The 26,338-nt window shown below is 35.7% G+C and overlaps 1 protein-coding gene across 3 annotated transcripts in view; it reads left to right on the top strand.

The window, feature by feature from the left end:
• The window catches only part of LOC131074005 (probable transcriptional regulator SLK2), a 33,024-nt gene extending 7,147 nt beyond the window's left edge, over nt 1-25,877 (top strand). For all 3 annotated transcript variants that reach the window (XM_058010565.2, XM_058010563.2, XM_058010564.2), the window contains 4 exons: nt 16,722-16,822; nt 23,423-23,516; nt 23,618-23,687; nt 24,394-25,877. In XM_058010565.2, coding sequence (XP_057866548.1) covers nt 16,722-16,822; nt 23,423-23,516; nt 23,618-23,687; nt 24,394-25,385 — 1,257 coding nt within the window. In that variant the 3' untranslated portion in view covers nt 25,386-25,877. The remainder of the gene's footprint in view (nt 1-16,721; nt 16,823-23,422; nt 23,517-23,617; nt 23,688-24,393) is intronic.
• The last annotated feature ends 461 nt before the right edge of the window (nt 25,878-26,338 follow it).

The following is a 26,338-nucleotide window of genomic DNA, read 5'->3' as shown; positions in this document are numbered from 1 at the left end:
TTTAAAATTTGAAATATAAAAAAAATTAGTTATTTCTCCCTCTCTTTTTGTTTTTGTTGTACCGCATTTTTTGGGTTCTTGATATTTTCCCAGTTTTCTCTTGATGGTACTTCAAGAAATTGAAAATATATTCATCTTTTGGCATGCCCAGGAATTCCTGAGAAGATATTTGTTTCTATGATATTGTAATAAAATAATATGAATAGAACCAATAAGTGATGGCCCACAGATTTGAAATTAATGAAGGTCCAAAAAGGATAAACGCTGCTTTATAAAAAGCTTTGGTGACTACAATTGGAATCTCTTATCATTTTTTTTAAATACAGTGATGTTTCAACTCTTGTTTCCATGTAAACAATTATTAATGTTGAGTACTTAATTTTGTTTAGACTGATCTGTATTAAGTGTCATTACTTTATAGGCTAAGAACCTAGGCCTACTTAGATAGGGACAACAATTTTCCTCATTTGTCTCAATTGAACTATTTTAGGACTTGAAATGGTCTAAGGGACTGTTGGAAACTTGGGTAATCTATTTTTATCACAAATCTTTATATAGTATTTTGGATGCTTAAATAATCTATCATAATCCCCATCTCCAGTTTCTCCCCAAACCTCATGGATGAAGACATCCCTAGAGTGGTGGGATGGGGACAAAATGTTTCTCCTCTATACCAGAGGTGTTGCCTGTGGAAAAATCATCCTTAAGATGTGTTTATGGTGCCCTCTGCATTTGCAGGGTGCTGGGTTTGTGGGTGCTTTTCCCTTTTCTATATGCAGGGATGTGCTTTGGGAGTGCTTTTGAGGGAAGCCAAGTATTCTTGCACTCGGGCAAAAACTTAACATGTGGTGGATGGTCCTATACTTCAACAGCTCCTCCAATGTTTTTTACAGTTTGTATTCCGCAATCACGTTCATTCTTATACTCTTGGGCAGGATGAATCAGAATTTCCAAGCATGGATGTTGTTCATTGTAATGTCCCCTTTTGGTAATTACCCTAGATTTCTCCCTAGAATCACAAATTCAATAAAAAACAAGGAATATAATGTAGTTAGAGATATGACCGTTACCCAAAGAATATAAAGCAAGATAGAACCTGGTTGGGACCTTGCAATCATGTTAGACAATTATTGAAAATATAATACATAATATCCATTATTACTACTAGGGTTAGAGAAAATTTATTCAAAACCATCTTAATCATATAGTATCTATAATTTAATAGTTGGGTTCAACCATAATGGTCTGGATTAGGGAACATGAGAGGGTACCCGAAGTGATCCTCACACCGGGCTCGAGAGCAGACACTCACCCTCTTGGCCCTAAGTGGCAGGCACATTGGACATCCAGCATGGGGTGGTCTACCTAGTGAGGAGCTTGTACCTGCTTTCACTATTTGTGCCAACTTATTTGTTCCGCCTATGATTGAGATTCCTTTGAATCAATCCCAACAATCAATCCATTTAGAGATTGGAGGGGAAACTACAATAGGGTGCCCAAAACGATCCTCTACCCTAGGCCCAAGAGTGGATATACCCCATCCCTTTTGGTCTCATCTGGCCTTCTGCCATTCATCCTTAATGAGGTGGTGTACCTAGTGAGGAAGCTTGTATCAGTTTCTTCCTCCTTGTTTTTCCTATACCAACCTCATCATGATTGATTGGAGCAATTAGGAACTTAGGTATTTCACTTCATTTGTCTATATCCAATACATATGAGAAGGTAACATATCAAATATTTACTACATTGCATTCATGTTATAGCCTATATTAATATGTGAGGAATTATGCATTAAAGCCATTATCATGCTGCATACATCAAATATACATTTTAAAATATCCATGTATACCACAATGGGAACAACAATGCTACGGCCTGAATAAATAATGATTTTTGGTCTGATCCATGTGCCTGATCTCCGGTGTATTAAGAGTTGATCTGCTTTTCTGAATTCTGATGCTTACTTAATTGTTTTCCCTTGATGCCTTGTTCACATCGTGGTCCTCTCCATTTAATATCTTAATGTCTCTATGAGGGGAGATGTCTCTTGGGATGTGCTGTTCTTTAGGCAATGGACAAGCCCCTTCAGAAACTAATGTTGCCTCTTTACTTAACTGCATTCTTAAGTGATGCTTAATCTCTGGGTTAAGACTAGTTATTGCTGCTGTGTGTTGTTTGCCTCCTGAATTAATCTGATCGCTGCTCCTTGCCCTTAATTACTATCGTTGGCATATTAAGAATAGTTGCTCTTCCTCGGAGAACCATTTGCCTAACCAATCGATGTATCTTGAGTTTGGCTTAGGAAGGCAGAAAATTGTGAAGTCTTTGAAAAGACAATTTTCCTTAATTAGAGTTTTTATTTTATTGGCAAGGTGGGGTCATGACATTCATGTCTACACCCTTTGGACTTGATATTATCTTATCTTCAAAAAATGTTTTTAGCAATAGATTTTGCTGGTTTTCTTTTTCGTTTTTTGTCTTTTGTTAGTCAACCCAGGAATTTTTAGCCTTGCCTGAGTTGGAGGTCAAATTCAAGGGACCTCATCCCATTGCATTATCACTGTTCAAACCTGTAAGCTCAATGGCTTAGCGGGGGTTTGAAGTTTGAACCTTGATTGCAACAACAACGTCATCATTTACTAGCCATTGCACCATGCCTTTACTGGCAATTTTGCCAGGTTTTATGTAGATAGTGATATGATATTTTTAATATTTATCATTTTATCATAGTATATATTAAATGTAGTGCTAAACTTAATATATTTAGTATTTATTGTTATTTATTGTTAATGATAAATTTTAAAAATAGTTATTTTTTAGTATTTTTGTATCTAATTAATAATTGTTAAATATTACAATCATATATTATTTACAATGCCATCCTCCATCTCTGAAACCCGTCCCTGTGTATCGCTTTGTGAGAACAAAGTGGAACGCTGGATAAATAAGACTTGTTAGTTATGATCAAGAATAGATGTTGGGTTTATAATTTTTTGGGATGGGTGATGATATGCTTGACTTTTATGAAACGAGGGTATGGGACATCAGGTGAATATCTTTTGCCAACTTTGATAAATCCTGCCCATTGTTTTTGGTGCTGTGGCTTGTACATGTTTTTCTTGATCGAAGCATGGATGTCTGTGGCATGGTGAATGTGCAGAAAAGTGTCTGATGCCAAGGAATCCATCAAAATAAAATAAGAATGAACTATAAGTCTGCTTATGATCTGCATTTTTCTCAGATCAGCAATATAAGGGGAAAACTGAGCAAGAGATGGAATTAGTGTTTTTTTCAACAGATTTTGGGCTTGGAGAACAGACACCGGCTTCATTCAGATGTTGGAGAACAATGCTAGTGGACTATGTGGGCGAGTCTACTAGCATTGTTCATTTCCCTTCTAGTTCCTCTTTTTTTTGTGCACACCATCAACACAACATTATGAAATAAAAACTAAAAATATAGTCTTGAGCAAAATACTTTCTGATAGTAATAGTGAAACTACAATATCATCAAATCTAGCAGAAGAAACAGGGACCAAAGGTTGTGTTGGTGGAAGAAGAGGGGTGAGAAATCAAAATACTACCTGCAAGCCATTACACATGCTCATCAAAAGTTCAGCAGATTTATGCAAAGATGTCTCACAATCTAGAAAGTTACCTGCTTAAATATGTAAAAAACCTCGTCACAACATAAACACAACCATGGTGGTTGGCGGTTCAGGTTCAAATTGTTGGTTGTGATGCTCGTTAAAGTTTAGAAGACTTATGCAAAGGTGCCTGACAGTCTAGAAAGTGACACTCATTAAAAGTTTAGAAGATTTATGCAAAGGTGCCTGACAACCTATAAAGTGACTCTCATTATAAGTTTAGAAAAGTTCCCTGCTTAAATATGTGAACAAACACAACACAAAAACAAATTAAAAAACAGTCATTAGGGGTTCAGATTCAGATTGTTGGTTGCGACATATATTAGATATTGATTTTAAAGGAAAATTATACTAGAATAAGGTAACAACTACACATTACCCATATACATACCCCTTAAGTTTTGAAGATTTATGTAAATCAAGATACAGACCTTATTTTGTGATTTCTGGGGAAACAACTAAGGATGAACATCGCACATTGTCTAGATTGACTTTGTTGGTCTGGTCGTCTGGAAGGCCATTTTGATGTGGTTTATAAAAACGGGAGAAAAATTGTTCAGATCTGGGAATTCTGAGATACAGCAGACAATGAATCAAATCAAATTTGAAAGTCCAAACTTAGATAACTGCTTTAAAATACCATGTTTTTGATAACTGTTTGAAGACTTATCCTTCTTGGCACCATCCTAGTAAGCACTAGAAGATGAACTGTTCCATCTTCCAATGATGTATTTTTTAATTTTTTTTGGCGTATCTTTGTATGAACGTATTTTTTATTGATTGGGAAAGAAGGCTTGCTTATCCATCTCTCAGAAGTATACATCATTTCTAAAATAGTCAGACTAGTAAAAGCACTTTTACTTCTGTATCTCTGTTTTATTATGGACAAATTCTCTTTCAATATATGGCTTATTTAATGTTCTTTGCTTCTGCTTATAATACATCTGAATACTGGCAGTTTGAGTATTGTCAATTGAATATCTCTGGAATTCATATTAGACAATACGAAGAAAAACAATAGGGTTTTATGTCACAGTTTGTGTCAATTGTTAAAGAAGCTATGTTAGGTTAGACAGCAACATCTAACATTAGTGGTCATGGAGTTAAGAACTGAAAGAAAAGGCAGTCAATCCTACAAATAAAAATTCACATTTTTTATTGAAGCCTTAAAAAATTCCAAAGAGAAGCCATGAAATGACATTCAATAAGCCCTGATCTTGATTTTCGTTCATAAAAAATAAATGGAAACCTAATTGTGGGCGATATGTGCAATGTCCAAGAGGTCTTTACATACAGGTTAAACAAACACGATGGAGAAACACATTGTTTTTTAAGGATAATTGTTATACTGCTGAGTAAAATCATTAAATGTGCTGTCATAGCTGGAAAAGTTCAAAACCTAAGATTTGTCAGAAGTTATTGATTATGAATGTTGAAATCTGCTATTGACAGGAAATGGATTTCTTTATAAATTCCGTGATCTGAATTAATAAATCTTATATAGGTCCAACAAATGAGATAGATTTACTAATGAGCTAAATTTGATGCTGAGATCTGGAACAAAATGTCAAAATCCCTAAGATAGTTATGATAAATGAAATGGATTTGTAATGTTCTAACTTGGAAAATTTGATTGAAATTCTGAAATAGATCTAAAATGATCTTCAGATAATTGAAAATTTGAAAACTAAAGGACAAAAGCTAAAAGCCTGCTATAAATTTGTAAATGTTCTAAATCTGAGAATACTGTTGGAATCCATAAAGAGATCTCAAGTGAAAATGGAGCTTAATCAGGTCAGTTTTAATTCTTATTCTATTCATATGTTAGCAATTTTCAAACTAAGGGACAGAGACCAAAAAATTGTCTAGTGTTAATTGTAATTTTGAAAAGTACTATACATGAACTAAAAGTCTTGACTGAAGGGGTAAACTTATGCTGGACAAGCCCTCCACCATCTCTGTGTTTTGAACTTTTGACTTCTGATTTGGACTGCTTATTAAAAATGCTATTTAAGAATTATTTAGTTTTACCAATTCAAAGTTTTTCAACTTTCTATTTCCAACCCGCATCAAGAAATTAGGTAATAGATCTTATAGCATCCCATGTATGTTGACATCTGTTTGCATGAATTCATATTTGAGACCATCTCTGGTATAAGGTCATACTGTTTATGACAGTTCTTCTAGAGTCACCTAACAAGGCCTGGGAAGTTTTAGTGATATTACTGTTATGTTGATAGTGTTCTGTGGCAATGCTGAAAATTTGAATTTGACTGTTTAGATTTACCATTAACAAGAATTTACCTGGTGCCTTAAATGCTCAATTATGAACTTCACAAAATTTCAAATAAACCTAAAGCATGAAATAGATCTATATATGTTCCAAACATGGAAAGTCAGTTTTTACTCTGTAAATAGATTTAGACTGAGCTAAATATGCTCTGTTCAAATGCTAATTCTTCTGGTATTTGAGGATTCAAAAATAGTGAGTAAAACTGAGAACTTTATGATTTTTTTTCTTTTCTTTAGTTTTCTGGAACTGTATGTTGCACAGACCAAACAGTCCAGACTTTGAACACCAAAGCGAGATATCAGAAAAGATAATCGAAATCATCATTCATCATCACTGTAGTGTTTTAATGTGCTACGTAATTCTGAAAATTTATAGATAATTTTCTGAAAAAGTATGAATGTGAACTTGCACTGACAAACCTTCCAAAGGTTGTTCTGGTGCTGTAATTGGCCAATAAATGCAGTCTTGCTGACTTTCAAAACAAAATTTTTTTGAAGTCATAAACTTCTTGATGAAGAGAAGAAGCCTCTTGACAGACTTACCATGAGACCACATTTATCTCATGCCTACTTAATCCTACCAAACAGGAAGAATTCATTGAATTTGGACATGACAAAACGGTGGGCTGGTGGATCTAATGTCTAAAAAGGTGGGTTGCTGAACACACTACATATAAAAATCTAAAATATTGGCAGGGTCTATAACCAGTAGTGTCAGTAATGCTTGACCAAAAACCATTCCTAACAATAAGGTTATCACATGAATTACACCAAGAATCTTGGAGTGGTCTGAACTTGTACTAAAGATAAGCAAGATACTTGTGAATAGTGACAGCCTGCTAGCACCAAAGCCTTCTTTCTTTCTTAACAAGATTTATGGAACAAAGATTTGAGAACAAGTGCTTAGCAGGAGAAATAGGTTTACAACAGTCATAACGAACTAAAGACAGTCTTTTTATATGGCTTGTCGGATCCAGTCAGAAAATAAGTGTTGTTACAAAGGTCCCGTAACTAAAAGAATACTGTAATGTTTCTTTAATGGTCATCTTAGTCGTCTTTAGGTAGTTTCTATTCTGGCTTCAGTTTAGGATTGTCTTCATTGTTTAATATAACATCAAATATTTTAATATGGTATCAGAGCGGGTTGAGCCGTCTCCCCCACAGGATGGCTCAGGATTTTGGGAGGGCCTTCTTCGATGGTTGCTGTTTTATCTGCAGATTTTGGTTTGAAGTTAATTAATTGGCCGCGATCTAGGGTTTCTGTGTTTTTTTGCTCCTTTGATGTTGGTGGCAAAACCTTCAGGTTTTTTTGGTGCGATAATCTGTTTGCAGCTCATGGCTGTCTGCTGTTTTCGTGGGTCGTTATTGCAGGTTTGTTTGTGGGGCATGAATTGCGATTTTTTTGTAACCCAGAAGACGTGATTTTCTCGTGTCTGTTTTTCCTGGGTTTCTGCAGGTTTCTTCTATGCCTGTATCTTCTGTTTTCTTTTTCACAATCTATCTCCTTGCACGCAAAAAGGGTTTTCATGGCGGTTTTCACAGTGACCCACGATCCCTGACTTTTATCTGCGTGATTTTCCTGTGTGAATCCTGGGTGGTGCGATTTTTTGGACACAAGCGACGATTTTTTTTGAGCTGCACTCGAGTTTTTTCCGGACATTTGTGTTTTGGCCCGCATCTGTGTTTTGTCGCGTTTTTGCAGGGTTTTATCGCGACGTCTGCATTTCGAGATGGCATCTTCTGCGTGACGGATGTTTTCTCAGTGTGTTTTAGGATTTTATAATTTTTCCCATAAAAATTATTTCGGCTTTTTAATGAATTTTTCTCCTTCAAAAATTTCTGATGGGTTTATAATTTTTTCCTTTACAATTTTTGTTGGGTTTTACCGTTTTTCCTAAAAAACAAAGTTTAATATTTTGATTCGTGTCTCGGATTTTGTGTCTGAGTTTTGATTGATTTTTCACCTCAAATATCGTGTATGGTCATCTGTAATTCGCGATGTTCGCTTGGGATTCTGGGTTTTGCATGATTTTTTCCTCAAAAATCATGGGTACAGGTGTACCTTTCTTTAGGTTTTTTACTGTTTTTTCCGAAAAAAACGATGCTTCGTAATCTCCAGTTTTCGGGTTTGGTAATTTTTTTCCTCAAAAGTTGTGGCTTCTTGCAGTCTGTTTTGGGGCATCGTGCTGATCTGCAAAAGTTTGTTGAGGGTTTGCCGATTTTTCCTCAAAATCGTGGGTTCAGTTTCATCTTCATCTTGGTGTCTTTGGCTACAGGGAGGGACAACTTTGTTACCCAACGTCAGGTTGGAAGATTTGTGGTGATTTCCAGAAGTTCTGCAGATTCTGGGAGGGTCAGTGGGAGGCTCTTGTTGCAGAACGTTCTGAGAAGAAGGGGCAGCCTTCTCTGTTTTTCTCTAGGTAGTTAGAATGATGACCATTAAGGGAGGATATTAGAATATTGTAATGTTTCTTTAATGGTCATCTTAGTTGTCTTTAGGTAGTTTCTATTCTGGCTTCAGTTTACGATTGTTTCTTTTAGAAACATCGTCTTTGCATTTTTCTATTTAAGAAGACTTCGTCTTCATTGTTTAATATAACATCGAATATTTTAATAGTAAGATACTACAAGGAGAGGAGGACCAACTACGTTTAAGGCAGAAAAAGTAAGTAAAGATATGCAGAAATTCAAAACTTTGGGCGGATTTTATCTTCAAGAACCTAATAGCATTTGAAAATTGTTATGCAATTGCTTTTTCAGCAATTTTCAATTAAGCTAGGATATGCTTCTTGTGCTAAAATGATAACCAGTGAGGACCAGGTTTTTCTGAGTAAGTTGAAGTCTGTTTTTGATGCCTTCTAATGTGTCTCAGTAGAGAGATCAAGCTGAATTGAAATTTTTAGTCTGGAATCTCTCAACAAAGGGTTTGATCTCTCTTAGAGGGAAATAAATGTTAAAGAAAATAGATTATGGAAGTATTTACTCAATTAAATATTTTATTCATAATTTTTTCTGATGAAAATTCATTTGAATTTCTATTGCTATCTACTTGAATAGTGGAGTTTTCTATAAACAAGGAAAATATTTTTTTAAAAAATTCTCCGAGCTGTCAAATTTCAATTCTTTTGTGCTTGGTTCACCTGTTTGTTATTTTTCTCATGTTAAGTCTATATTCATTGCTTGTTCAGAACACAATTTAATTGACCAAGCTCTAAAACTATGGCTCTGATGTAAAAGGAGTGGATGGAATTTTTGTTTTTTGGCCTTTACAGATAACAAACTTTGGAACTATGGCCATTTATAAACGGCAGCTTTGCCAGAACCATTGTTGTCCTTGTCATGCATCAAAGCCATGGTATGAAAACTATGCTAAACTAACAGACAAAGTGTAAGCTGCGATTATGTTGGCTATAAGGTTAATGCATCGTGGACTTTAATTGATCAAGCCATAAATTTAGCTTTTGTAGAAAGATTTTGAGAAAATCTACAGACCTTATAAATACATCTGAATCAAGCCTATACCATTTTTAATTTGAAAAGAATACTAATGGCAAAAATGGCCTACCTTAAACACAAGATAATAGATTATTAACTTATCTTGTTGTGTATTATTGGATGTTCAATTGATTTTTGAAAAGCCAACGACGAGTATGAGACACATTTGCCATTTAATTCTATGGTCATCTAAGCTGCAGGCAACTCTGATATAACTGAAATGGTTTTTGCAGCATTTCAGTTAAGGGAAATACAGGAAAAAATTAGTTCTGTTAACATTTGCTACAGGTTGCTCCTGAGCTTTACATTCATTTGCATGTCTGTTTTTCCTGTAGGCTGTACCTTTATTTACTTCAGAACATTTTTTGTTCTTTTGTTTTCAATAATTAAATTGAAGGAAACTGTTGGGGTTCTCACTCATGGCAGAAAAGCTGAAAATCAGCCAAAGAGTTCTGAACAATTCCAAATTAAAAGAAAGGTTTGGTCTCTGAAAAAAACAAGAGAATCTGAAGAGTACAGATCACAACTAGCTTTGTGATCCTAGAAAATTGAAAGCAAAATAGACAGACCTCTGGACTAAAACAGTACGTAAGACTACACAATTTGTCTCAGTAAAGAGGCTTAAGCAGCCTCAGGATTTCATGCAAGCGGTCTTTTCACCATGTGGGAGAGAAGAGCTTCCATGTTCCATCAAGTTCCCTCATCCACAGATTCGAGAGTATACATCCTTAATCTTTCAGCTTCAGATCTCCTCCCTATGCACTTACCAGAAGGTGTGCAGTTTACTTCTTGCTCTCAGTTTGTGAAATAGTTAAAATCTCAGTGTAAAAATCTGATCTTCTTCATCCAAAGAAGCAGCCTCATACTCCCTAACCTGATGTGCATGCCCCAAAAAACCCTTTTCTTCATCAAAGTGATTTAATGCAATGGTAGGAGAAAGGTGCTTCCTCCTGGGCCTTGGCATCTATGGGAGCTAAAGGGGGAATAGATCCGCAGTGCACCTTGAAGCTTGGAGCAGAAGAAAGCTTGATTTGCTAAAAAAATCCAGTGTTTCTCTGATTTGCTTAGATGAGTTGTTAGGGATGGCAAATTTTTTCCAAAGTTTTGGGACAATAAGGGGTTGGTTAACTTATATATATATATATATGTACACACACACACTTTACAACTTTACTAAATATTCACTGAAACAATGCAACCACAGTTAAATGAATTTAGGGAACATATTAGTTATTGCTGATTTCCCTAATATGTATATCAAAATTAGAATTCGGTATGTGTTATAGATGAAAAAATGAGTTCAATACATATCAACTTGTTATACAGCTGTGAATTTTCAAAAGGAAGAAAAAACAATAAATTTTTAGAAGGCTGACCTATTTGTATGGGGGCAGAAATAGGGCTGACCTGATTAGGCTATTAGCAAATATGCTATATAGACAAGGTAAAATCACTGTTTTTTCACATTCATTTTACCTTTACAGCAGAATTTATGCTGTTACAGCAGTAAATATCAGAATAAGGGCAGTTGTTCAGTCTTCCAAATGCATAACGAGGTATCTTCTGCAGCAGATCAGCAAGAGCATCATTCAAACAGCAAAGAAAGGTCATTAGGAGAGCAGTAGCAGAAATTTAAAATGGTGAATGGCAATCATAATTACCTTCAACAACCAGAATATATATTTTTTTATGTTTAAAAAGTGCCAGTCTGCAGGGGATGTCTTTGCGTCCCCCTTTAGGGGATGTTCAACAATCATGAGAGAGAGAGAGAGAGAGAGAGAGAGAGAGAGAGAGAGAGAGAGAGAGAGTAAATTACTTAATTGCATCCATAGTTCATGTCAATGTGCATATGAAAATTAGTAGTACTGCATACACCAAAGGCTACAAGTTTGCACTACAAAGGTCAAAAACTGTAAAACATAATGATGAAAAGCAAAGTTGATTACTTGGACTTGACTCTGAGAGAGAGAGAGAGAGAGAGAGAGAGAGAGAGAGAGAGAGAGTAAATTACTTAATTGCATCCATAGTTCATGTCAATGTGCATATGAAAATTAGTAGTACTGCATACACCAAAGGCTACAAGTTTGCACTACAAAGGTCAAAAACTGTAAAACATAATGATGAAAAGCAAAGTTGATTACTTGGACTTAACTCAGAGAGAGAGAGAGAGAGAGAGAGAGAGAGAGAGAGAGAGTAAATTACTTAATTGCATCCATAGTTCATGTCAATGTGCATATGAAAATTAGTAGTACTGCATACACCAAAGGCTACAAGTTTGCACTACAAAGGTCAAAAACTGTAAAACATAATGATGAAAAGCAAAGTTGATTACTTGGACTTAACTCAGAGAGAGAGAGAGAGAGAGAGAGAGAGAGAGAGAGAGAGAGAGAGTAAATTACTTAATTGCATCCATAGTTCATGTCAATGTGCATATGAAAATTTGTAGTACTGCATACACCAAAGGCTACAAGTTTGCACTACAAAGGTCAAAAACTGTAAAACATAATGATGAAAAGCAAAGTTGATTACTTGGACTTGACTCAGAGAGAGAGAGAGAGAGAGAATGAGAGAGTAAATTACTTAATTGCATCCATAGTTCATGTCAATGTGCATATGAAAATTAGTAGTACTGCATACACCAAAGGCTACAAGTTTGTACTACAAAGGTCAAAAACTGTAAAACATAATGATGAAAAGCAAAGTTGATTACTTGGACTTGACTCAGCAGCCCAAATGTTTGAGGAGTAGCAGTGAAAAGGGCGGGCCGGAAGTGGGGTTTTTTTTAACGGGATGATTGAAAAGATGAAGCAGAAATGACAAAAAGGGGATGGCTGGCCGTCCCTTACACGTTTGGTGTGTCCCAGGAATGGCCACCTGTCCCCCAGCATTTCCGAGACATCCCCTCCAATTGTGGACATCCCCTAAAAAAAGAGACATTTTTGGGGTTCCTTGGAAATGTCCCCAAGGTGTCCCCATCCCCGGAACGTCGCCTGGACGGGGACGGGCCAAAAATGTAGGGGATGCGTCCCTGTGCACTACTGGAAAAAGGGGATAGGGTGGGACATTCTGTCACTGTTCCCTGGTCATTGAAACACCCTTTGCCAAGGAATGATAGAAAATCTCCAGGGATGTGTCTCTAGGGTGGTTGAATATCACACTTGTGCGACAGTCCTTAAAAAAATTAGATATTGTAAACATGAACCTTGTGAGTAGTGACACTGAATGGAATTGAGAATTGGCTTAGATATGCCCATCAAGATATAAACTCTCACAAATCGTCTCTGTGAATCTAACTTTGTTGAATCAAGTTTTTTTCAAAATTGCCCACTTGTTCCAGCATTCTTTGAACTATCTAGAATCCCTCAAAATCGAGGGAGATTATACAGGTGTAACTATACTGGAACTTAGGCGATTATATTATAAGGATGATTAAAGAAAGGGGCCAAGTTGTCACAAAAATACAAACTTTTAAAATAAACCAAGGGCCCATACCTTTGTTCAAATTGACAGTCTTAAGCACTCTGAAACTTAATGAGAAAAAAGACACTCCAAAAAAGAAAGCTAAGTTACTATTTCAGGTTCACAAGTTTGGTATGTGGATTCAATAAATTTTTTTCAGGGTGGGTTTGTTCATAGATTAAGCATATATATAACCCCTTGTCACTAGGTCCGTACAAACTAGTTGCATATAACCCCGTGTATGGTTGATATTAACATCATTGTAAGGAGTGCAAGATGAAGGCAAACTACATGATTCACAGAATGAATTTTTATTTGATGATGGAACTTGCAAACAATATTTCTCGTCTGAACTGTTAAATCATGAATTGCACAGGTGTTGAAAATGAAGTTGAATTAATGGGTGAATGATTAGTTTGTTTGAATGTGTATGATTGAGTTACTAATTTCTCAGATTGGTGCTTATCTGAGGGGTTACAAAGTTACAGTTAACAAGAGGAAAAACAGTGAATACAAGCATAGAACAATTGATTCGGGCATAAAAATGCATCAAAATATAGCTATTACACAATAAACATAGTTATCCAGCACCTTATTCATATTGCATAAGTCTACATGTAGACAATAAACATAGTTATCCAGCACCATATTCATATTGCATAAGTCTACATGTAGACAATAAACATAGTTATCCAGCACCATATTCATATTTCATAAGTCTACATGTAGATACAAATGATCTTTACAATGCTTGTAAGAGTTTTAAAATTTTTGTCAAATTTATCAAATTAGCTTTACTTTCATTCTGCAACTGTGATAAGAGGAACCTTAACCAAATATCAAAAATTCCCTTGAAAATGTGCAAACAGCCATGGAGACATTTAGACTATAATACCCATTATAGTATTTTCCTTTTGATGCTTCGAAAGAAATCATTGTACCCTTGCAATTTTAAAATCAATCTTTGAAACCCTGGAATGCATTGGCAGCCTACAAAATTTGCTTGGATAACTCTATCTCATTCCTTCCCTGATGAAATAATATCAATATACGTTCAGGGCGAAACCTCAAACCCAGACAATGTAGAAGGTCAAAATCCATGACCTTTAGACAACCCTACTCAAATTTAGATGTTATAGATTGAAAGGGTACATTGGGTAGCTGAGAAAGATCAATGCATTTATGACATGAACAATGTATAGAAACAAATGAGCGCAAAATTTCCCTTTAGCTGTTGCATTGGTAGTTAAAAGTATGTTAAAATATTCCCCTATAAGTGATCAGACCCATTTTTGCATTTTAATAATTATATTGAGCCTTTAATTGGTTCCAATTTTTTTTGGGATGCTTGACATGCATATCCCATTTACTTTCTTCCATTGCCTTCAGCTCACAACACTTTTCTGACACATTATTGGAAATGGCATATTGCATCAGATCTTTAAATGGGTTTAAAAACTCCCCAAACACTTGACACGCATATATCTCTTCATTTTTATTTATCGCCTCTATCTTTCAACATATGTTTGTACTTAAGCAAGGGTTGCGAACTGCATACCTATTGTTAACATATTCATATGTTTCCTTCATTGAACTACCTCTCCTATGTTAGTGCTTGGGCGAGGTTCTAGAACCAAGGCGACATATCAACAAACATTTGGCATCCACATCACAACTACTTGGAAAGAGTTTGAAGAATATGCTAGGCTTGATAGGGTTTTAAGAACCTTGTTGGGAGCCAACAAAGGTTCCAAAGCCAAAGGTAAATGTTAACAAACATTGGGCGATTAACAAAAAAATGAGCAAGGTAATGTTGGCGAAGTTGACCAGGTTCAAAACTTCAACTCAGGAGTTGACTAAGGTCAAAAAACATACACAACAACTGACGAACACACAACCCCTCCTCGGCAAACAGTTGGAATTTTTTGATGAATAGCAGGGCAAAGTTACAAAAGTTACAAAATGGATTAAGACATGGATGGATTTTACAAATTTTTGAAAGGGTCCCAATAGTCACCACACAGAGCCAGGAAAAACTAAGTTGCTTGGCCATTATCCTATCAATAAATTCCTCATGAAATGTTACCCCCTAAATCAACCTTAATTTCCCAATGCGGTTCATTGAATGCAGAGTGCTTATGCTTCTCTCCAATGTTGGTGAGGATATGATGGAGTTCAATTATAGAATTTATGCCTGTGCTAGATTTGTCAAGCACCTTGAGAATGTCTTAATCTGCATGTTGATGTTGTGTAGCATCATATTTACAAAATGAGGTAAATTAATGTTGCTGCCAATTTATTTGGGAAGGTCATACCATCTGCATTTGTAGAGGGATGTCATTGTAATTAGAGATTTGTAATCATTTTGTACATGATTTGTAGAGCATTCTGGAAATGCATTTGATTTTTTTTGCCAGGTGCTTCATGGGGTTTTCGAGGACAAATCTATAGTTGTTTGTATGTGTCTTAACATAATCCTCTGGCAGATTGGTCCAAAATCCAGACTGGGTATGAATTGGACCTGATTTGGGAGGGGACAAACAGGAAACTTGGAAAGAAAGTGTAGGTTTTCCAATGATCTCCCTCTTATGCAATTTTCATCCAAAGAGATAACTCCCCAAATGAGGATGCATCGCAAAACACCTCAAAAAATATCTACTGTTGAGGTCATCTACAATTCGATTGAAGTGTCCCTTAGGGATATGAAAATCCAATGGATCACCACTCAGGCCAGCAACTGTGTCATCTCTTAGGGATACGAAAGTTATCTCTTATTGGAGGATTCATAATATTGTGAGTGCTAGCCCTATCCTCATCCTGAACGACATACCTAGGTGAGATGATATCTGGACAAGATAGTGATAGGATTTTCAGCTTTTGTGGCTACAATTTGTTGCCGGTAGAAGTCATTAGAGGAGTGGAAGGAATTTGTTGTGTTCTCACACTCTCTAAACACAGTAGGAGCTGCTTGTTAACCATCCATCTTGGTGCCAGTGCCAACCATTGATGGAGGAGAAAATTTGACCATCCCATTCCAAAATCCTTCGTGCAAGGTCTTCCCTGAAATACAACTTGTGTCTTTCATTTCTGCCACTTTCTAGCTTTTCTGACTAGAAAAAGATTCATGAATCATGCCATGCGCCAACTCCTTATCCTGTTGCTCTTACAACCATTGTGTTTTCATTCACTGCTTCATTGTCAGTGCAGCAAAACCTAACAGATTCTCCTCATTCTAAATCTTTATCATCATTGCTGAAGCCAAGCTCTTCCTCACCAGCCCAATTGCTTGGCCATTAATCTGCCCTAGTTTGCTTTCACTTTCTGCTGTTACTCGCTCTCCTTTCTTCTGCTCTTTCGCTCACATTTTTTCTCTCATTATGTTATTATCCAGAATGTTTTCTGCTCTTAAAATGGTATAATTACTTACTTTTTTCTTCTGTATGTTAAAGTGTTCATGTTATGTCTATCCACAGGAGTAGTGAATGCATACTTTCATCTTTGGATGGCTATTTTATAAAATAATCATTTTTTTGTCATGTGAACTTCGTGCAAATGTTGAAATAAGGTATATTTTGTACTAGGCTGTTCAAGATTTTTCTTGCTTGGGTTATGTGTTCATCATAGTATATAAGCATGCTTCCAATAGCTGTGTGACAGATGGTGTTTAGAGGTCTTGCATGGAATTGAATGTGGTGGTCACAAGGATTGACATTTTTAATATTTCTTGTCCAATTATTATCATATCTTCATGCTTCTTTGTGCTGGTACATATGTCATAAAGAATTACAATCAGTGGTTGCAATACTCAAATCAATTACTTCCTTTGCAGGTGAGTCAATTGGCAATGGTGGCACAGAAGTATCAGAATGCTGCAGCACAAAGTGGGTCTTCTGGTCTCTCTGCACAAGATTTACAACAAAATTGTAATATGTAAGTTAATTTTTTTGTTTTATTCTCATTTAATTGTTTGTATTGAAGTAGAGTGATGTCTTAATACCTGAATCTTACTTATGTTTTGTTTTTACATCAGAAAATATTCATGATGAACAGCTTTTAAACCAGTAAATACAAATAGGAATATGCCTATGTGTAGGACTTAAAGTTTGAGCTTCCAACATATTAATAAATTGCACCATTTTGAAAATTACTTCTCTAACAGAAGATCTACTTAATCAATGGGCTTACTGGAGTATTAATAACCTAATTAATAATATTAAATTACCATTCCTTATTTCTCAATGTTAGCTGGTTACATAAGTGAATATGAAGCTATTTGGGATCAAATTTGACATGGGATACAAATTATAATGCTCATAAAACTATAGGATGCGCAGGGTACTGTATGTAGTCACTACATGGAGATGCAGTTGAGCTTGCATAGGGAGTTGAAAAATATTCTTGTTAAGTTGAGCTTTAGGTTGCAGACAGATTTAGTCATCCGCATTAATTGGATAGGTTGATCCAATGACATTATGTCTAAAGTAAAATTAGTATTACATGATTCATGGCTAGAGATAAATGCATGGATATTCATCAATGCTGTCTCATACGGTGAGGTAAAATTAACTGATGAATGATTGCACTTTGTTGACGGTAGGTTTAAACAGATTGTGCTATTTAAATTTGGTGTGTGGCAAAGCTGTCAATGTGAGGTAAATTTCTTTTTATCCTCTTGTTTCACGTTTGTATTGATCTTATTTTTGTACAGATGCTCAAAACATATGCAGCCCCCAAATTTGTTGCACCTAAATCCACACACCTAATTTAGACAAATGATATTTTACGAAGAAATCAATCCTAAAGTGGGAGCCCACCAAGAAATCCACCCTAAAATGCTCCTAAAACCCTAAACATACACATTGTTATTTTGCATTTACCACTCATCAAAAGAGAAAGAGGAAGAATCAAGGAGAGGAAGAGAAAGGTGTTTATGCAAATCAGAATCAAGATAAAGCTGGGTACATGCATTGACATTAAATTTTATATTAAGCTTTTTTCTTTGTACATGATGAATTTCAAAGCAAGGTTGCTAGGAGTCTGGTATTGGTAATGCTATGGGAGATTGGTTGCGGTACCGGTATGCCTATTTTTGGAAAATAGGAGATGGGGCTACTTGGAGATCCCATAATAAAAATAATAAAATTATATTTAAAATACATAAAACATAATAAAAAAAAATATTAAAATATAAAATTTCCATAATGCTACATATTTAAATTGTTTTGAAATAGGAGACTGGGCTACTTGGAGATGCCATAATAAAAAAAATAAAATTATATTTAAAATACATAAAACATAATTACAAATAATATTAAAAATATAAAATTTCCATATTGCTACATATTTAAATTGTTTTCTTGTCCTTTTGTTTGGCACACGCTCGAGGTTTCTTTGTGTTGGGAATTATGATAATACTTGTAAAATGCTATGATAAACTGGTATGTTGCAAATGAATTATTTACAAATATTTACAAATAGTTTCAGCTTTTAAGGTGAGTGGATTGGAGCCTATGTGGAAAAGAAAGACCATGGGTTAAACTTCAAATCCAGTTATAGATACATTAGATGCATATGATTGAGAGGGGAAAGTACATGGTGCCACAGACAGGTTGTGGTTTTAAATCCAGTTATAGATACATGTGATTGAGAGGAGGTACATGGTGCACAGGCAAATTTTTATTTGCCTATAGCATTTTATTTCATGGTGCCTGCTCTCCTTATTTCACGGAAGCAATGGGTAAATTTGCCTAACTAGGTACATTTTATGCATCGTGGGTGACAAAAAATGAGGACTTGGACAATAAATATTCCGAAGAAAATTGTTTGTGGAAAAGATGAGAGGCAGATTGGTGTCTCATAGATGCAGTATCATTGGATATGGGTGGATGGATTTTGATGCTGCATGCTCATTAATATTATAGTTTTGTAAGGGCAGGCTTTATTTACTTAGGAATTGACTGCCCAAGAAATGCAAGGATGCTGAGTTCTAGTTTTATACTTAAGAGATTCTTTTGTGGAGGTTGCTCCTTCCTATTCAGTGTAGATGGTTAGTAATAGAATGTATATGTGCAAGGCAATAGGTAAATTAATAAAGCCTGCTTACAGGCACATCTACTAGACCACATGTTGTCTACATGCGATATCAGACAGACAATGAACTCAAAGACATTGTAAAAAATGAATATGATAAAAATGTCCATGCAAGATGCAAGGGAGGTTCATATGGTCATTTGTAATCACCACACCTCATAGGCAATGTTCCAGTCCTCTTCAAAGTAGGTCAAAAAGTTATGCAAGATGCAAGGGAGGTGCAAATGTTCATTTGCAACCACCATATCTCAGAGGCACTAATTCAGTCCTTTTTGAAGAAGGAATTTCTCAAACTAACGGAGATTTGATTTGCATCCAACTTCATTCTATTGCAAACGATGTGTGAGTTTCTAGAGGCCTTGTAATGTATGGTCATTGTGACATCAGTGAACTAGGTTGGGGGAAATCAAGACAAAGTAGTGGAAGAGGGTGAAGGAGGTTGTTGTTGGATGTGAGATATATTACATCTATTGTATCCACTGTTTTCAATGTCATTAGATATTGGGTTCTAATTGTTGCAGTTTTATTGAGATATGTAAATATATGGATAACATGTTTGGTCAGATAAAGATTTCCATTTCTGAGAGAGACCCCACCCTAGAATTTTACCATAATGAACATTCAAATCATCATCTAGCAAAGATGTGAGAATCAGGAGAATCAAAACATGTCTGTTCACATGGCCAGATTTGCAGTGAATCCAACATGTTAAATGAAATTGCCATATTGCAATGGCAGAATAGGCATCAATATATCACTTACCATCAAGATGGCAAGGGTGATACCAAAGTAAATGTGCAGATGAGTAGGTACACCCAAAATGAGCAAAATGCTTCATTGTTAGACTGAGCCATTTTGAATATTAAGCCTCCAAAAGTGTCAGAACAACAAAGTTTGTAATAGATATCTAATATCTTAATCTAATCACTACCTCTTATCATAGGTTGGCTATCTCGACAAATTTTAAAATTTAAATCTTTGAACTAAAAAATAATGAAGATGATGGGCTAAGGGTGTAAGTAACAAAATGGTATGTGGAGGGGTCAGGTAGAATTTTGTTCATTGATGATGAGGAGGTGAATTAGGGCCTCAGGAGGGTCTTTAATTGAGAAAATGTAATCTAGAGAAAGCCTAAGTATTAGAGTTGAGTCAATAGAAATGGTAGACAGGCTCACTTGGCGCAGGAGAGGCTGGTTAGCTGATGATGACTGCATGGTTCCCCAAGATTATTGCGTGCAATTGGCTTATGTCTCCTCTTAGATTTCTTTATTGTAATAGATATCTAATATCTTAATCTAACCATTACTTTTATCATAGGTTGGCTATCTCCACAAATTTTAAAATTTAAATCTTTGAACTAACAAATAATGAAGATGATGGGCTAAGGGTGTAACAAAATGGTATGTGGAGGGCTAGGTAGAATTGTTTTCATTGATGATGAGGATGTGAATTAGGGCCTCAGGAAGGTTTTTAATCTAGAGAAAGCCTAAGTATTAGAGTTGAGTCAACAGCAATGGTGGACAGGCTCACTTTGGCGAAGGAGAGGCTGGTTAGCTGGTGATGACTACATGGTTCCCCAAGATTATTGCGTGCACTTGCCTTATGTCTCCTCTTAGATTTCTACTTCCTTTGTTTCTGAGAAGAGTTGTTTGACATACAAATTTATTCACTCCTTAAAGAGGATCAAATCTATCTCTAGGAGAACAGAGAAGCTTGGTTCTGTTCACGATGCCTTGGGTCTCAGTTACTGCAAAACATTCAAGTATGATGAGAGCCCAACAATCTGATATGATGTAGAGCCTGAGGAACCGTTATAGTTGACAAAGAGTAGGATGTGCAGTCAACATGATTGGGGTTTTGTTGCTGGATGCAGTTGAGTCTAGCAGTTCTAGTGATGAGGAGCCAGCTTCTGAGATGTCCATTGGATGATTCTCAAATATTGGAGCTTCTTACTCGATGTAGTCATGGAGTATGAATGCAGCATTTCTTTTTTTGGCATTTCTCAGTTCATACTTTTGAATACTTAGTTTGTAACTTAAATTGATGCAATATAAATCCTGATACACGTTATGATTATCAGATAGATTATGCAACCCGTGGATTGTTACTGTATATATGACACATTGTATTTAGTATTACTTTTTAAAATTTCATATTCTTCTAGTTTGTTCGAGATCTTTTCATTTTAGTTGTATTTTAAAATTCAAATATTAAGTTTTCATATATTAGTTAAAATTTGTAATAGCCGTTCCCTGTTATTTCCTAATTCTTGGAAACTTTTGCCTTCTCCCAAACTGCGTCCCAATCCACAAAACTTAGAGAAAAATTGTTTATATCTTTAGCTTTCACACTCTTAACGCAAGCCATGTAGGATCCCTATCAATTTTTATTTTAGTGAGATGGACAAACAAGCTTGCATACTGTCATGCTGACTCCTAATAAAATATGGGGTGTGCATTTCCCATAACTTTTTGCACGTGCACCTTGTACCTTTCATGCCTTTGAGTTTGGAGTTGAAAGTATGTGTTGTATGAAAGCGATATAAGTTATGCATGGTTAGTATAACTCAATATGGTCGTACAAGGGGGTCAAGTATTATAGGAACTAGGTTTGTATGATTGTCTTGTATGGTCAATAAGACATTTCATTGAGTCATGCTGTCCTTGTTGCTGTCTTTCTTAAACTCTTATTAAGTTCTTAATAAAGTAGTTAAGTCTAAAACAATTCTTAAACCATCTACCTCTATCAATCATTTAAAAATTAGATGATACATGGATCAATATAGAATGGTGAAAAACCTAATTCTAGTATTAGACATTTGTTCTAAGAAAATCAATCCTTGACTGTGCTTGCTATTGCATTCAAATCTAAACATATCAACAAACTGGCAATTTACAATAGCAAGCACAGACACGGCAATATTTGTTAAATCCTTAACTTTTCGGGCTGGCTGGTTGTTAGATATATCACATAAGTTTAGACTCTAGAGTAAGATTAGATTAGTTGTTCTGAAGTTTGTGCAGTCAATGTTTGTTGCTTGCGAATATGAAGGAATATCAAAATGTGACCAACAAAGTGAGGAAGTGCTCAAGTCATATTCCTGAATTACAAGTTTTACCCTGAAATCAAGAATGCTTCTGGATGTAACCATATAAGAGTTTTTGATGTCAGTGTTTCATATCAAATTGATGATGGACCATGGAGTTTAATCTGAAACATTGATGTGAAAAAAGCACATGGTTACATCCAGAAGCATTTTTGATTGCACGATATATGATGAATCATGGAGTTTGATTTGAGACATTGATGTAAAAAACTTACATGGTTACATCCAGAAGCATTCTTGATTTCGTCAATATAGATTCTGGAAGTATCACGTCTCTTATTGTCACCCCAGGCAAATTCTTCAAACAAATTGTTAAGAGTGAAATAGAACGTAAGTATATAAATTCAAGAAAATTTGCGTTGTGTTTTTTCACAAAAACAGGCCTTTGTTGCATCATAAGAATAACTAAATAATAATTTCACAGAATAATAGAAAATGGGAGCTCTCTGCATTACCTAACAGTACTCTGTTTCTTTGTGATAATAAGATCTAATATTTACAAATAATCGGTAGTAATTCTACTTATGATGATCATCATATCATATAGGGTAATATTAGTAATAATGAAGTATATCAATACATGAAAAATTTAATGAATGTTCTTTGGCCTACCTTTGTTGGTTGTGCATGGGGCATGCATATCAGAATATTGGACCTACGGAAATCCTGAAAATAATGATACACTCTGCTTTGAGCAGACCTATACAAATTCCAAGCTGCACAACTAGGAAATCTACCCATTAGTAACTTTGGGTGCTCAGATGTGAGGGCAAGGCTTTGTTATGTTTGTAACTTGTAAGGCACACAGTTCTCTTCTGGCATCTTGCTGATTATGTTATAACAGTATTCTATGTATACCCAAACTCTGGAACCTTACCCTTATATATTCATACTCTTTATTTTTTGCTTTCAGATTAAGTTTGTTAAGGCTTTGGGGCAATTGAGCAGGATGCTTCATAGGTTCTCATTTATGGATGTATTTCAACTTGATGCTCAACAGAGCACCTAATATGGAATGAAATGAATATTTGAAAAAGTTAATATATTTTGGCATCTTATGTTACCTTCTTGGACCTCTATTGTAATTTGGGGGTCAAATTCAGATCTTATATTAGCATTCACTGAATATATATTGAGATTTAATAATGAACTTAAAAGTTTAGAGAGAAATGCAATGCAAAAGAGTTCCGTTGTGTTGTTAGAACTCAGAACATCCCAGAGGCAAATTCCATTTTTGGAAATACATGACATCTTGGTTAAGCAGGGGTTTAAGAAATGTCTGAGCAAACTGTATGATGATATTTTTACTCTTGTGGATTGTATGGATGTTTTAGGTTTGTGACAACTGGGCGGCAGCTGGCACGTAATCTAGAATTGCAGTCACTGAATGACCTTGGCTTTTCCAAGAGATATGTTCGCTGCCTGCAGGTTTTAACTGAATTGATTTTGTTTGGTGTTTTATAAACTAATTATACATGCTCTCATTCTTAGGGCTTCCATTTTTAATTTTATGATGGCTTCATGAACAGATATCTGAGGTGGTGAACAGCATGAAGGATCTGATTGACTTCAGTCGGGAAAATAACATGGGCCCAATTGGTAAGCATGTTTGCTAGATTATTAATAATTTCAATTTTGTTGCAAACCTATAATTGATCCTTTCTGTATGTCTATTTTACTCTTTCATTGAGAGTAATACTAATTAATGCTTGCGTGAAAGTTTGGTTGTGCATTTGTGCTTGATTGGTTTCTTGGTTGGATTGTGGCCTTCATGATGTTTTTTGTTGGGGAAGAGCACGCTTAGAATGATCCCAGTATGTACTTCAGGAAATTGTTATGATTCTATTTTTAGTGAAGTATCTGGAATTATGTACAGAATTAATTTAAAGACCATTAGAGAGCCAGTGTATCTTCATTTCTAAGAAAATGTGGCATCATATCCATATACATTTCTTACCCAGCTGTGCTTATAAGTTTTCTAATGTGGGTTTTGAAGTGGCTGTGGATGCATATCCTTTCTATATATATGTATATATTTGTCTAGGAACTCAACCATGTTTGCCTTAACATGGTTGATGCTGGTTTTGCAATTTCTGTTGATATTTGAAATTAAAATACTGTAGTTTGATGTATGTGTGTCCCAGATGTCTATGCTAGATTGTTTATGTTTTTGGAATGCTTCTGTATGCCCTTTAGCAATTATCTTCTGGAATGTTCTTGAGGAATCCCTTGTTGCTTCCGTACATCTATTGCTGAATAGTGATATTTTTTTATATCAGTGGTTTATTGTGTGTTGTGGTCGCAGCAAGTTTAAATAATTTTCCTCGGCACACTGCTGCTTCTAAACTCCAAAGTCAGCAGATGCAGCAAGGAGAACCTGTAACAAATATTCAGGGATCAACACCAGACCAAAGTAGCATGAAAATAAATCCTATGCATGCAAATATGAATGGCCAGATGAATAATCACCTTGGTGGAAGTGTCAATAATTCATCTCACAATTCTGCAGCCCTGAGTAACTATCAAAACCTTCTTCGCCAAAATTCAATGCCTACTTCACAGAATAATTTACAGCAAGAAGCATCTTGTTCTTTTGGTGGACCAAGTCAAACCCCCCAGGGTAATTCCTTGCAAAGTCCTCATTCCATTTCATTTCAGGGTGCATTATCCTCAATGCCTGGAAGCCTTCAGAATGCTTCTCTTATTGGTTTGTCCAATTCCATCCAGCAAAATTCTGTAGGTGCAAACTTGCTGCAGCAAACACATCCACAATCATCTCAGGTCAGTCCACATATTTCGCAGCATGTACTGCAACACCTTATACAAGAAATGATGAACAATGGAGGGACACCACAACAGGCATTGGTTGGACAAGGTTCAAATGGAAATATTGCAGGGAACATGCTAAATGGTTTAAATGGATCTGGAAGCCTTGGCATTGGATCTAGTGCAGTAAGAAGTGCTGGCATGGTAGGCAATGGGTTGGGTTATGGAAACAACAATATTTCTAACATAGCTGGAAATACAGGAGGCAATCTTGGTGGAGCAGGCAATCTAATCCCAGGCAGAAGCAATAGCTTTAGGAATTTAGCCAATAATGCTGTGCCTGTGGGCAGCATTGGATCCAGTGGTTTTGGTGGAAGACTCAACTTGGGTGCTGTAGCTCAGCCACACGACATGCACTTACAAGATGTGGTTCAAGATCTTCCACATGACTTCACGGATAATGGCATTTCAAATGGTCTGGCAGGAAACGGTGATACCGGTGATATGTCATTTGGCTGGAAGCCCTTTTGAAGCCAGTTGTATGCAACAGCTAAGCGCTTGGTTCTTATATCACATGCATTTTACATAATTATTTAGATGGAACAATTGGGCAAATATGTGGAAGTGTAATATTACAATTCTGAATTTTGTGCTGGCATTTTGGTTGGTTGAAGTTTGATATTAGAATTCACAAACAGATTTAAATTATTGGAGCTGGCAGTTTTGCTCTCATAAAGGATATATTGTAACTTTATATGCCCTGGTTAAGGGGACTCTCATGCATCTTCAAAGAGGAGCGTTTTCTTCACCATAACCATCTCCAAGTCAACATTGTATAGTACTTCGGGCTTTTGTTTCACTGCCTCGTATACATTGTTTGTAGTTTTTGTTTCTATAAAAGGGCAGTTTTCTCTTTGGTTTAAACATTTTACTTTCAGCCCAAAGCTGTTGGCGTTTGATTCATCACATCCTTTTGTAACAAAGGCTTTGCAATATGTATTAAGATCAAGCATTTTCATTGAATATCTGCCCAGGGTATCTTCCCATAACCATACAGTAATTTAAGTACAACAGAAAGATGGAATTTCATGTCTTTTGTGTTTGTATTGGGTCATCTCTATCTTCTCTCTGCTCGTCTTTTAAAACAAAATGAAACGAGTGTAGCATTTCTCCTAATTTTGTATATATGTGCAAAAAGTGCATGCAATCACTAACATAACTACATCCGGTACTTGATTACACCTGCAACACCATTTAAGACTCGTTCTGAATCTGTACACTTTTTTTGGTATCTTAATGTTGTAGGTCATTTTGACTGGATGTCTAATACTGTTATTTATAAAAGTAGAAGACTGAATTTGAGTAAAAACAGGTGCATCAATTATGTTAATCTTGAGGGGTATCATATTAGCAAGATCCATCTAAAGGAACAAGCAACTAAATAATCCATGGAACAAATCCCTCTCAGTTTGAGTGAAAAAGCA

Source organism: Cryptomeria japonica, chromosome 9 (assembly GCF_030272615.1).
Source record: "Cryptomeria japonica chromosome 9, Sugi_1.0, whole genome shotgun sequence".
Taxonomy (NCBI): Eukaryota; Viridiplantae; Streptophyta; class Pinopsida; order Cupressales; family Cupressaceae; genus Cryptomeria; species Cryptomeria japonica.
This window is presented reverse-complemented; position numbering and strand designations above follow the sequence as displayed.